Source organism: Eretmochelys imbricata, chromosome 7 (genome assembly GCF_965152235.1).
Source record: "Eretmochelys imbricata isolate rEreImb1 chromosome 7, rEreImb1.hap1, whole genome shotgun sequence".
Taxonomy (NCBI): domain Eukaryota; kingdom Metazoa; phylum Chordata; order Testudines; family Cheloniidae; genus Eretmochelys; species Eretmochelys imbricata.
This window is the reverse complement of record NC_135578.1, coordinates 73259955-73274655: the sequence shown is the minus strand read 5'-3', so window position 1 is coordinate 73274655 and position 14701 is coordinate 73259955. Positions and strand designations below refer to the sequence as shown.

General features: G+C 38.7%; 1 protein-coding gene across 1 annotated transcript in view; it reads right to left on the bottom strand.

Moving 5' to 3' along the window:
- Positions 1 to 6054: 6054 nt before the first annotated feature.
- WAPL (WAPL cohesin release factor) overlaps positions 6055 to 14701 on the bottom strand; it is a 128759-nt gene continuing 120112 nt past the window's right edge. Inside the window, exons 16-19 of the mRNA XM_077821433.1 lie at positions 12952 to 13159; positions 10287 to 10375; positions 8898 to 8993; positions 6055 to 8490 (exon numbers count right to left, since the gene is read on the bottom strand). Of these exons, the coding sequence (XP_077677559.1) occupies positions 8425 to 8490; positions 8898 to 8993; positions 10287 to 10375; positions 12952 to 13159 (459 nt within the window). The 3' untranslated portion in view covers positions 6055 to 8424. The remainder of the gene's footprint in view (positions 8491 to 8897; positions 8994 to 10286; positions 10376 to 12951; positions 13160 to 14701) is intronic.

The following is a 14701-nucleotide window of genomic DNA, read 5'->3' as shown; positions in this document are numbered from 1 at the left end:
CCCAGTCCAAGTTATAATGCACCATGCTACATTTAAGCCAGTGGTCCTTGACTGGTCATTTCTCTAGGGATACAGATAGTGTATTGTAATACCATATATAGAGGACTGTCTCTCTAAAATCCAGCAGTGTCCTTGTTATCATGTTCCAGCTTCTGTGCCAGTTTTACAAAAACTGGCACCATGTCTTAGCTTTTGTAAGCAGCTGCAAATTGTGCTTAACACACAGGTACCTCCAAATAAGCTAGTGATTGCCAACAGGCTTACTGATTGCATAATTATCTTGAGGGTCCTTTCCTATCAGGGCAGTCTCCTCGTTGGAGCTCACTAACATGAGACTGATTCAGCCCTCATCTGGGAACAGTCAAGTCCCCTGCCTGACTCAGGTCAATGACAACAATTGTGAACCACTACATACAAGTAGCTACTGATCCAGACAAATGATGCAAGCACTTCTGCTCACCTATGTGCCAGGGCACATATGGCAACCAAAAGGTTAATTAAAGAGCAGTACTGATGGGATTCAAAGAAAATTGTGTGTGGTAGAATTGAACCAGAATTTCATAGGTCAGAATGTTAAAGCAATGAATCATGATGGGACGTTAAATGTTCAAGAAGCAGAATACAGTAGACCTGGTGAATGTAAGCAAGCTTCAAGGAATACTATACTAGGAACTTGTTAGTTCTATAGTGTAGATCAGGACAGCAAAACAGTGCCCCATGATATATTTATGTGGCCCATATAGTACAAGTAAATATTGCAGAATTTAAGTTTTCATCTTTAAAAAGGTTTAGCCCTCATGGTTGTGAAAATAGCCTTCCAAAAATGAGCTAATTGTAAACTAATGCAGCATTGTCCAAGTCAGCAGGCAGCTTCAAACAATGCCTGAGAGTAGCAAACTCCCCCAGCTCCATTAACTTCCATCATGAGAATGTTCAAGTCTAATGGTGATTTGACAAGTCAGCATTAACTATTTCCTTACTGACCATTTTAGCAGATGGGATGAGGAAGAGGGCTGGAGCGAATCCCACAACAGGGAAATGGAGAGGAAAATTGGGTATTGCTGAAGGGAAGAAAATGAAGGAACACCCAAAGGCACGGAAGGCATGGACACCGAAAAGTGGATGGAGAAGGAAGAAACAGAGTAGAAATAGTGATGGCCCTAAAATGAGCCAGTTTTCCCTACAGTGCTATTGAATGTGACAATACAATACTAAACAAATACAATTTAAGTTGAGATATACTTGATCTTTGTGAAAACGTTCTATGGAGGTCTTTCTGTGGCTCGAGAATAGTAGATATTTCTAAAATTTATACCCTGCCCAACAGACCATAATTAAAAATAGGATTTAGCCGCCTCCATAGGATGAGTTTGACACCTCTGGCCTAAGAGCGTAGAAATAAATTAGAATATTCTTCTAAAGGAATGAAGACATACTCACATTAAATTGCATTCTACTAAAAGGTGTAGGTGTAAAAGGCGAATGCAACATGATAGTCACATTTACCTACGATTCAGTCATATTTAAAGAGCATAAGAACAGCCATATTGTGTCAGACCAATGGTCCCTCTAGCCCAGAATCCTGTCTTTCAACAGTGGCCAATGCCAGGTGCTTCAGAGGGAATGAACAGAACAAGCAATCAAGTGACTCATGCCCTGTCGTCCACTCCCAGCTTCTGGCAAACAGAGCTACAGGACTCAGAGTATGGTGTTACATCCCTGCCTATCCTGACTAATAGCCAGTGATGGACTGTTCTCCAGGAATTTATCTAGTTCTTTTTTTGAACTCTATTATAGTTTTCTACCTCTTTGTTAAACTAAACCTACAGTGAATGGGAAGGTGGAAAGATTCTGTAGCATTTTGTTTTGCCTACAGCTAAGGACATGAGCTTGCAAACAGTCACCCATTGTGTCCCTTACTCATATGAGAAGTCCCACTGTAGTTAATCATAAGTTTCACTAGTGGCATAGGTAAGGATTACTTTGCAGGATGAGACTCCAATTTAAGTTCAGCTGTAGAAACTCATCGGCCTCTTCAGCATATAGGAATTCTAGTTCAAATTTTATATTAGCAGCAAACCTTTCATGTTAAAAACAACTTTGCCAGGTTTTTAATGTATTTATAGCAAAGATGTTCATAGAAGACCCTAAGATTTTTGAATTGTTTATTAAGACAGTTTTGCCTAAAGGTTTGTGGGTTCGTTTGTTTTTTCCATCAGAATATAACTTCACAATAGCATTTTTATCTGGACAGATGTATAATGGTGTTTTCAATTTGGATCAGATATTTTCAGCCTCAAAAACAACCCTGTCTGAAACCCAGAGGATAAAATAATATGGAAACTTGGGAGCTGAGTCCACTAAAACTACATCAGATTTTACATAACAGGTTATACAATAGCCTTACTAAACTATTTCATAAGTTATAGCTCAGTGTGCTCATGGCAAAATGTTTAGGAACTCAGATGCACAAGCTGAGTAAAGTTACAGCACAAATCACTTCCTACAATAAGTTTGTCCTTCTGATTTCCATTTGAATTCCATTCACTCAGATACAACTATGAAGTAAATGGCATGTTGGAAAACAAATGGCACAAACTGGTTACTTTACCAGTTGTTTTTGTCTCAAACGAAACCTTTGGTCTGGAAGAGCCAAACACACCTGACAACATGCCAGTGGCATCACATCCACAAAAGATAGCCAACTACCTCAGCAGTCAGACTATTCTCAGGGGAAATGAGGTAGGTGTTCATGGGCCCATAGCTGAGCCAGAAGTCATCAATTCTGCAAAGCAGCAAGTCAACCCCTTCCCCACACTCCCATTCCCACTCCCCAAATGCCCTGTACCTTGATTTCCATTGAATACCTTTATTACATTGATAACAGCATTCAAATAGCTAAAAATTATCAAATATGCATTATTTCTCAGGCTTGTTTACTTAATCCCTAAATCACATTCCCTTGCTGGCCATGGTAAGCAGATTTCTTACCAATTATAGGGCTGGAATGCTAAAAGGAATCAAATGGCAGGTAAACCCATTGTTTGTCAGCAGGATTACAGCATAATGCTTTCATGCTTGTTGCCCATCATGCAAGGCAGTCTGCTAATAATTATATTTTTTCAATATCAGCTGAAAAGTCATGATTAGTTAATTAAGGTATTTGCAAAATCTAATTTTTCAAAAACTTACCACATCTTGTTAAGTTTCACAGTTTAATTAATTTCCATGGGTCATGTTAAAACAGCAAAAAGCAATCAGTATGCCAAGAAAATTAAACTTGTTACTGAAAGGGCTGGAGCTCAGAAGTTTGATCCTGCAACAGAGAGAGGATGTTTCTTTTTAAGGTGATATCCCATACTGAAGTTTTATTGCAGTAAGTGATTTTTGATCCAGCCTTAACTATTTTACTCCAAGGTATTGTTCCATTAGTGCTTCCTTTCATCCACCTGGTTAGCCTTGGTTCTCAGATGTACAGACACTTACATTGTCACCTATCTCAAAAAGGTGAGACTGCTGCATTTACCAAGGTACACATGCTGGGAACATATGAACATGGTGTGGAAAGGAATCTTGAGACCCTGTGGAGTCAATCACCTAACATCTATTAATCCTTCCTGTTAAGTGCCTACTAGGTTAGTTTTGCTACCATGTTTGTGCTAGTTCCATTTGATAATTTATCAACTTCATGCTCAATTAATATGTCAAACCATGGTTTCTAAACCTAGGGATCACGACACTCCCTTCTTATGGCTTGTGGAAGGGGTGCCCCAAAACTTTTCTTGTTGTAATTGAGAAATGCTGTGTTCAACAATAAAAACAATACTGGACCTAATACCAGGCTCCCTGTGAAGACTCCATTAATCCTTCCATTGAGGAAAGCAGCCATTCACCACATAACAATACTGTTTCCAATCACGTATGCAGTTTTTAAAATTTGCTACAAGACTTCACCATACCATTAATGGTTTTGTTTGATGCATCTTATACATTTTAGTCTGGAAGTTCAATTGCCATGTCTGGGGTCAAAGCTGCTGTTCTAGATTTCTTCTATTCAGTAGGTAGCTCCATGATTTGTGGTTATTAGTGTCCATGCACCTTGTGCACAACGTTAGGAGGTGAAGGTTTGACACTGGATCTGAGCCAGGACTCACTTCAATATCCTCATGAACGGACAACCATACTTACCATTTATCACTCGTGGAACCTCTTCCTTTATTTAGGGAGAAAACCCTAGTATGGGCTAATGTATATTGTTTAGCACCAAACATGTGCTTGGTGCTGTAAAGTAACTACAAAGACAAGGACCTCCTGTCCTAAAAAGCTGTCTAAAATAATTCCATGGATGTGGTTCTCTCCATGCCATTCCAGGCAAACACTCTAGTTTTGGTCAGGAGAAGGAGAGAAAGTGTCAGAAGAGCATTCTCACCTCTTCACAGGTACAGGAGAACACCTTAATCTTCCCCCTCAGGATAGCACAGGCAGAGTCACTTAACACAAAAGGAGCAGGGGATGGAGGAAGTCCTCACAATTAAACCAAGACTCAAGAAAAGGAGGTACATGACTGCTGAGGCCATGTGGCTAAGATGAGATGGGTGATCCCTGTGTAAAAAATGCCACCAGAGTTTCCCATGAAGGAGAGGAGGAGCAGGAGGATTTGGAAATTGGCCTGCTATTAAGAGGGTTTGGCTAGTAAATTGCAAAGGGATGAGTATTTGAGTCCAGCAGAGAAACAACTCAGATGAGGGAAAATGGGAGAGGTTGCTGATGAACTGGATATGAAAAAAGTTTTTTCCTCAGTTGGAGGAGTTATGAGCCTCAACACACCTGTACAGTCCAGAATGAGAATGCCCTAATCAGAACTTCACTACTATTCCAACTGTTCTTACCACAGATGTTAAGCATATGGCAAAAACTAAAACCTTTGACAGTGTTGTGATCACTGTCCAGTTTCTGATTCCATGTGGTTTAGGCTGCTGGCAGCATACAAAATAAACCCATTAGATGAGATTGGAAATATATACCCACTGCTGTTTTTACATTTAAGCTTTTGATATATCAAGTATTCACAGAGTGTTCCAGTTTACTTTTTCAGGATATAAATCAAATGTTGCAAAGCTGTCAACCTCAATCTTGAAACAATCTTATTCTCCTATAAGATCCTCACAACTGTTCTATTAATTTGAAAAACTCCTCAAGGTTATTTCAGAGATCTACTGCTCCCATTACACGTCTAAATATAAAGCAACCAGAATGGAAATATTTCTCCTACTGAATCTGCTCAGAATTTCTAGAGTCACATTTATGAGTACATAACGATATGACTGCCTTTTACAGTACTGTCTATGAATGATTTATGACTCCAGCACTTGGAACTCTTATTAACCACTCTTTACAGCACAAAGAGAAAATTCCATTATAATGATGCTAGTTGATAGAATAGAGTGGTAATGAGATGACACCACCATTTTCACATTCTCTCAAGCTTTTGACTTTTACTGCACTTTGCACCTGTTTGACAGAAAAGATTTAGCTGCATCATTTAACAGAAGAGGTGTTGGAGAAAATCCACCCGGAACAGATTAGAATACCATCATCATTCAGACTAAAACACAGCAAAATTTATTTTAATTTCCTTACTTCCCACTGAAGAGAGAAGAGGAAGTCAGTTAACATCCATGAAGTTATAGTGAGGACTGCCCCATTTTCCCCATGCTTTAATGAGTTTTCATTGTTCTGGCTACAATTCCCTCAGCTGTCCTGTTCCCCAATCAGCTGCAGAGTTGCTGTTGAGTTGCCTGGGGAACTCCATAACTCCTGTCAAGATGCCAATGTGGGATGTGTCCAGAGTACTTCAGTCCCTGCTGGTTTGGGTAATGATTGGCTAGGACCTTCAACTGAATGCTGGTATCTCACATGCAAATGCACAATGGAGCACTAACATCAGGCCTCATCATCAACTTCCTTTTTTTACTGTTCACCTGATACAGCCCTTCTTCTTTTGCAATTTCTCATGGAGAAAGTATGCTTTATTACATGTTAAAAGACAACATGTGTATTGAAAGTAGCAATTTTATTTGAGTTAAAATTATTTACAAAAACCCAAAGACATACTTCATGAAACTGGTACAAACTATTTTTCCTGCCGTTGGCTTTTGCTCCAAAGATCACAGCTGAGAAATACTGTATAAAATAAAAATAGGATTGGATTCAGAAAAGTACTCTACCATTCTAATTTCCAATTGAGAGTATTTACACAAATATTTACAATGGAAAAAAGTTACTTTAAAATTTTAATTTGCAAGTTGGCCTCAAGTACCCTTTAATGCAGTTATTTGAGGGTTTAACACACAAAAAATGCACTGCAGTTCACAGGGTTATTTCTCCCCGCACCCTCAAAAAAAAAAACCATATTCATCAGTGCTTGACAATTAGTTATCTAAAAAAACTGTTAAACACTGAAGTAAATCAATTCCAATTCAAACAATTACCAGTGTAACAGAGAAACATAGTTCCCCCACTTTTTTTTTCGCATTACATCTATATTTTATTATCTCTTGCCATCTGTCCTCAGAAACTTAACTGTTTAATCTTTTTGAATTCTAACTACAAATGAAAACCCATTAATTTAAAATCATAAGACTAAATGGGCAAAACATATCCAATAAATTCATCCTGCCAGAAATAATTTACATATTTCATTTTACTAAGTTTCTCTTTCTATACTGAGATTTTTACCCAAAGGGAAAACACTTCAAAATCCCTTCTAAGTTACACTGGTACACTAAAATTTTAGAAGGTGATGAGAGAAAATGCAAAAAAGTTATGACCAACATAGGATTTTTGCCTCTAATCAGTTACTTCCTTACAGAATTCCCAACAATCTGCATTATCAAAAATAGGAAGACATAGAAGGCAGCCACTGTATGTAAAAAATTTTTTACAGCTGGCACTGATACAAAAGCACGGGTTTGTAACTTTATACATGAAAATAACACAAGATCTAAAAGCAGGTTAGATTTCCTGTTATTTCCTCCATCATTATACATAGAGCTAATATTTTTATGGCTTCAAGTTTTACAAATTCAGTGGAGTAACATGATGTAATTACCCATACAGGTATTTAGAAAATGTTGATGATGCAGAACTCCTAAGAGTCTGCAAATATTCAAGACCAGCATAATAAAAATCATTACCAATTTTGTTGGTCTGAATAATGAGTGCAAGAAAAAACACCTATATTTAAAAAAAACCTAAATGTATTTTCTGGGATTTTTTTGTTCCACTAAAGTCTTCAAACACAATGCTTTGTGAACTAGACCTCAACCTGAACAAAATCTTAACTATATCAGCATTTTAAGGCTTTGTATTGTATGCATTTAACTTTGCCATACTACAGAAGAATGAAATAGAAAGATTATGTCAGCTGGAAACATTAATCCCCATTGGTGTTTTAGCTTCTTTACTGAATTGACCCTAAAACATCCAATTTCTTTGTATTGAGTATTATAAAATATATCTTAAATGCTCCCTTGTAACAAATCAAAACAGCATTTCAAAGTTTTTGCTTAGTATGAAGTGTAAACTACCCTGGGATTGAACATTATTTCACTATGTCCTTTAACAGGGCACAACTCTTTACAGTTACTGCATTTTTTGATAATACACCCTTAAACTGCTTGATGTGTTTATGTTTATGTATGTCTTTTAGAACTATGAAGCGTTATGGTTTATCAGCTTACAGTATATGGGCCATGACAGTTTTAGAACTGAGAAGTAGTTCAACCACCTAATTTCAATCAAAACAGTATAAAAATATAAACAATCCAATCCTTGCCTCTTTGGATTCCAACAATTTTAAATATAGACAGTAGTTAAAATCACCAAAGTATTTAAAAATTTATATTTTATGATTTTGGAATAATCGCGTAACAAAAAAGCAAGAGCAAATTAAACTCAAATAGGAGCGATACTGCTGTCCAGAACTTCTTTATTAGAACATTTGTTTGATACCTCAGTAGCTAAGCTGCCTTGCACCTGGCTGGCATGAAACAGTGGCTCAACAGTAAACAGCAGTTGCACTATCAGCAGCAAGTTTTTCCCCTTTAAACTTGTCATGAACGAAGCAGGAAAAAAAAGGGAGGGTAAACCCTGCCAAAAATATTTAAATACTGCACTGCATCGATTCTATATTTATTTTCTTCAGAACCTTTCCCCCTCATTTTTGATAGTTGCAGATTGATGTAGTAACTGTCTTTTAGAAAATGCTGAATGCATGGTTAAGAGACCAGGTAGCCTTAAAAATCTGAACACGAATGACACAGATGAATGGTCTTGGTGTATCTTCAAGGACTTCTTTCATGATTCCTTCCTTTGTCTAAGGGTAGCTCCAGCATTAGTGTGCCTGCAGCGGAAGTTAAGTATCTAGCAGTGTTCCAAGTATTCAATCACCCTAGAGATAGATTTCTGGCCTGTTGTTCCAACAGCACACTGAAAACAAGCAATAGAAAACAGAAGAACAACAAAAAAAGCATTTATGACATTATAAAAATCTCAGAAAGCTCTTCTCAATTTAGAACGCACATATTAGTAATACAAAATGTACTTTATTTAGGCTGTGGTTCTGAAATATTTTCCATTGACTGGTCATATTCAAAGGGGAACAAGGAAGTGTTTTCCTTTCCATGTACTAGCACAATAAAGGGTTGGCAAATGGACATTCTATATTAAAAATGAAGATATCACCTTCCCCGCCCAGCGACAGAGTTGACTAGCAGAAAAGCTGCAAAGCTTTCATCAATATTAATATCACTAGTGTATGAGATAGGAAATGAAAGAGCAGTTTAAAGTATGAAAAGTAACTACATCTGGCAATCTTAAAAATATGCAATACTTACAGTAAGATTCATGAAACTGAGAAATTTTTTGAGCATTTCAGTCATTATTGAGAAGTCTCCTTCAGGTAAGTATTCCCTCACAGTAGTCACATTGATCTGAGGAAGTCAAACATCTCTTAAGTTTCGAAACATTTTTCAAGCATTGCAATTAACATTAGAGGTCTGTATGTATGGTGTAATAGTATCTCTCTCCCCCCGCCCCCGATGTTTTCCTGAGCTGCTTATTGCTGTAGTTTCTACACTTCAAGTCTCTCACTACACATAAGATTTCCCCACAATCCCCACTGGCAATGGAGTCCCAAGGATGACTTCTCATGACTCACAGATATTAAGGTCAGACGGGACCATTATGGATCATCTAGTCTGACCTCCTGCACAATGCAGGCCACGGAATCTCACCCACCCACTCCTGCAATAAACCTCTCACCTATGTCTGAGCTATTGAAGTCCTCAAGTCATGGTTTAAAGATTTCAAGGTGCAGAGAATCCTCCAGGAAGTGACCAACCCCTCTAGCCAACAGAAGTTGCTACAGGTTTTTATACATAACATTTTAAATCAAGTCAGACTGCCAAGGATTCTTGAAGGCTAAACAGACAGACAAAAGTATCCTACTGACAGGGTGAGACCTGTCCTTTCCAGTGGAATAATATTTCTATTCCTTAAGGGCTGAGAAATACTGACCTTGCACTTGTCACTGTTCCAGAACTGATAATTATATAATAAATCAGCAAGAAGCTGCAGAACAGTGCTCTTCAGACCATATCTAAACTCATTGTATATCTTGACAAGTCTGATACCTCGTCAAAAAAAATCACCCACTTCTTTTCTTTCTGAACACAACTGAACATATGCAGTACTAAATTTTTATTTATATTTAGAACTCTGAATTCCTAAATTTTAAATTTCAGCTCTGAAGAATGTTTCCCAATCTGATAGAGGTGATCATCTTCAAAGAATGCGGGCATGTACAAATTTGGCATTCTAAAAATCACTGACAAAAATGAAATTCCTTGGACTATGATGGAATAATATGAAAAACTTAACTCATATTGAAACTATTGAAACACAGCGAGTTTATAATTATAAACATTTTCGCCAATTTCCTTCTTTTCCAGAATAAATTCAGCTATGAGACTAATCACAAGAAAAACCAGCCTGCAATATTGTCAATTATTATTGCATTAAAAATATATAGTAAGTGAAGACCAGTTTAGAATGGAATACTTCTGCAAACCTTGCACTGAGCTATATATGCGCCAACATGACCCTCCCAATATAGTAAACTTACACAAAATTCTAACTCAACAAAAACACTTCATGACTGCAAGTGGCTACTTCAATGAACATTTACAACCATTTTAGAATGAGTCATTGACTCATTTCCTTACTGGACTCTCCTGGCAGAGACAGCCCAGAAGCAATGCTGTGTACGAGGCCACGATGCAGTCTTCCATGTGCTTCCCAGCATGTTGAAGGGCTGCAGAAATAAGAAAAATTGCTTACATAGTATATATGATTTACGAAGTAGTTTGTTTTCTTATTAGAAATATATCTAAATTGTTCAGTGTCACTTCAAAGCTTTACATTATTGTAGAACAAAAGTAAATTCCTTCCACAGCTAAGGTATCTCAAAGGACTTTACAAAACTAAGTTATATGCAAAGTATAACATACAGTAACTTCTCGCTTAACGTTGTAGTTATGTTCCTGAAAAATGTGACTTTAAGCGAAACGATGTTAAGCAAATCCAATTTTCCCATAAGAATACATATAAATGGGGGGGGGGGGGTGTTAGGTTCCAGGGAAACTTTTTTCATGGGACAAAAAACATTTTTATACACACACACACACACACACACACACACACACAGAGTATAAGTTTTAAACAAACAATTTAATACTGTACACAGCAATGATGATTGTGAAGCTTGGTTGAGGTGGTGAAGTTAGATGGTGGGGTATTTCCCAGGGAATGCCTTACTGCTAAATGATGAACTAGCACTTGGCTGAGCCCTCAAGGGTTAACACGTTGTTAATGTAGCCTCACACTCTAAAAGGCAGCACAAATGGAGGGAGGGGCGATAGCATGACACACACCCTGTATGTGTGTGTGTGTAGGTGGGGGAGAGAGAGAGAGATGGGCATTGCCCCTTTAAGTACGCTGACACCACATTCTAAGTACATTGCCTTTAAAAGGATCAGGAAGTTGAGACAGCAGCTGTGGCCAGCTCTCTCCATCCTGAGCCCTGTTGTGTCTCCCCCCGCTCTATATGGAGAAGGGGTAATCAGGGGCCAGGAGTAGGGGGGAGGGGACACCCTGACATTAGTTCCCCTCTTCCCCCCTCCCCTGCACAGGGAGCAGGAGGCTCTGGGGAGCAGTTCCAAGGCAGAGGGCAGGAGCAGCACATGGCATTTGGGGGAGAGAGAGCTGAACTGCCAACAATTGGTAACCTGCTGGGCAGCTGCTAAACAGGGAACTTAGGAGAGCAGGGAGCTGATGGTGGGCTGCCGGTCCACCCTGGTTCCAAGCCCCCACCAGCTAAGCTGCAGCAGGCTGCTTTTCCTACAAGCAGTGGACAAAGCAGGCGGCTGCCAAACAAAGTTATAAGGGAGCATTGCACAACTGTAAATGAGCATGTCCCCTAATTGATCAGCCACGTAACAAAACATTAACCAGGACCACTTTAAGTGAGGAGTTACTGTACTTAAACATGGCAGCCATTATATAGGCGCAATCTCATGGGATATTGGAACTAATTACCAAGAGGGAATATTGGCTCAAACATCAGGGTTATTCACTATGCACTCTAAATAGCTTTATTATAAAAACTTAGTACTACTACAAGTAAGGTGCACACACAATACAAAACAACACAATATCAATATAGGAATACATGTGAATCTGGAAGGATATACCATCCTCCCTCCAACTCATCTAAATGTCAGTTATCCTTCATGTATTTTCTTTAATATTACTAATATAGTATCTTCCAGCTAGTGACCAGAGAAGACTTTTCGGCACACCTTGGACCAAGCACTAGAAGACAAACTATAAATGGGGAGTAGGGAGGAAGAGGACAGACGAAGGGCAGGTGGTGAGAAAAGAATTCACGCAGAGAGTGGAGTTGAAAAGTGAGAAAGGAAATCTATTTGGAGGGGAAGGAATGTGCTGGAGGGGGACAGGCAAATGAAAGGAGATGGTGCATCTGAAGATCTTCATTCTCCAGAGACGGAGCAGGTACATGGCCACCTGGCCCTGCAGATACCAGAGCTCCTGGGAGTCATTCCCCAAGGGTGGAGGGCACCAAGCCTTGAAACATTTCCATATACAAATTTTAGCTGCATCTGGAAGTGGATGGAGATTGGAAGGGTGGGGAGAGATAAAGACTGTCTGGTGTGTGGCCCAGGGAAAAAAAGTGAGCAGGGATGAGGAAAGATTCTGAGGGACATACAGAAATATTGTGGGAATAGAAAGGAATCGAGGAAAATGGAAATGGGGAGATGCAAGACAGTGGAAGAGAAATAAACATGGGACTTAAGGAAGAGGCAAAGAGATTAGCGGAAAAACTAAACCAAATGAGAAAACCAAAAAGGAGAGAGAATAGGGGAAATGAGAAGGAAAAGATAGACTATTAAGTAAAGGGAAAAGACAGACAGACCAATTTCAAGTTTAACAGTAAGCTCAGGCAAGTGTACAAATGGCCACCAGAACGTTATGTAGGAAACTTTACTGTATTAATGTGTCAATGAAACAAAAAGTCTTTAGAAAAGAATCTGAATTGAGGTCAGGATCCAACAAAGTGAAAAGGGTATTATTGCTTCCTTCACTCCTCATACTCCACAGCAACTGAAATGCTTTTGTTCAAAACTTTTCACAGAAGTTTCACATGTGGACAGACACCAAGCTGAGGACACTTCAGCCCAAGGGGTTATACGTCACTGGAAAGCGGAGGTTAGAATGGAAGCACTTACGCAGTTTTCACTACAGAGGCAGCTATATTGCAATCACACAGCTACTCCCCTCCCTTCATCTGACCAAAGCCAACTGATATACCTTTATTAAGGTCAAGTTCTTCATCATCCTCTTCCTTCTTATCTTTCTCTTCAGTATTATCTGCCTTTTCTGTGGAGACCCACTGAATCTCTCCACTTGTCTCTTGCCATTCGCCACTCTTATCATGCTGTGCTGTAGGAGCTTCTTTGATCAACTCATCTGTCTGGCTCTCTGCCAGCTGTGCTGCTCGTTCACGCTCAAGGAACAGCTGGTAGGAAAATTTGAGGAGACATTCAGTTATAGGCCAAACTCAAAACAGTACACTAATATTTTGAAATGTAATTTCCCCTTCCTATGCATACACCTTCCCATAGTTTTATTCTTCAGTATTACTCTTATTAATGACACTGGAGGAAAGGATTAGAATTCAAAACTATCTTGACAGAAGTAGTCAGACAGAAGTTGTCTAAATTAGAAGTAGTCTAAATTAAACAGAATGAAATTCAATAAGGACAAATGCAAAGTACTACACTTAGGAAAGAATACTCAATTGCACACACACACACACACACACACACCAGGAAATGACTGCCTAGCAAGGAGTACTGCAGAAAAGGATCTGTGTGGGATACTGGATCAAACTAAATATGGGTCAACAATCCAATACTGTTGCAAAAAAGCAAACATCATTCTGGGATTTCAATAGGAGTGTTGTAAGCAAGACAGGAGAGAAGTAACCCTCCCACTCCACTTAGCACTGAAAGCGTTCAAGTGCATAAAAGGCTGTTACAAAGAAAAGGACGACAAACTGTTCTTAACTACTGAGGACAGGACAAGAAGCAATAGGCTTAAATTGCAGCAAGAGAGATTTAAGTTCGACATTAGGAAAAACTTTCTAACTGCAAGAGTAGTTAACCACTGGAACAAAATCACTGGAGGTTTTTGAGAACACGTTAGACAAAGATATCAAGGATGTTCTAGAGAATAGTTAGTCCTGCCTCAGTGCAGGGGCCTGCACTAAATGACCTACTGAGATCCCATTAAGTCCCACATTTCTATGATCATTATCCTCTTTTTAAAAGGATTATACACATACATGACAAATAAGGGTGGACTGCCCCATGGTAAAGATCAAAGGCAACCTGATTCACCGCTTTGAAGGATAAAAACACAAAAGTTAATATAATTGTTTGAGTCAGAAACTTTCTCCTGAATAACAAATACAAAATTTTCTTTGACACTCTGGAATACCCAAACAGCACTTTTCATTTGTAAAACGTTCAGGATGATATTACTCTTATAGGAATCTCTGCATTTAACTTATTTTCCTGTTCTCCTCCACCCTTCCTTTTATGTCCTACAAATTCATAGTCTTTTTCCTGTAATCTCTATTTTTTGTGTCCTCCTAATTCCTGTTTTAGTTTATTTTTGTGCCAATTTTTTGCCCTTCCCCTAAGTTGCTCCAGCTCTCCAAAATGATCCTCTCCATGCATGAGTAGGGCAACAAAGTTCAAACAACAAGTTCTGTACTGGCGCTGCTGGATAAGCGGTAAGCTCCCTGTTTGTACTTCAGTTCCGAGTTTAACTTCTAGAACACCTTTTTGAGCAGCCCTTTGCAAACAGATGTATATTTAAGCATTGTTCTTTTCTATTACTCTGTGTAGTACTTTGATAACTGATGTCTTTTGTATCTGTAGTATACCCACACATATGAGACACTACATGTTTCTGAATAAAACAAAATTGTGACTTCAGTTTCACAACTGGGATAAAATATCAGCCTACAAAAAACAGCAAAAATCTGAAAGTG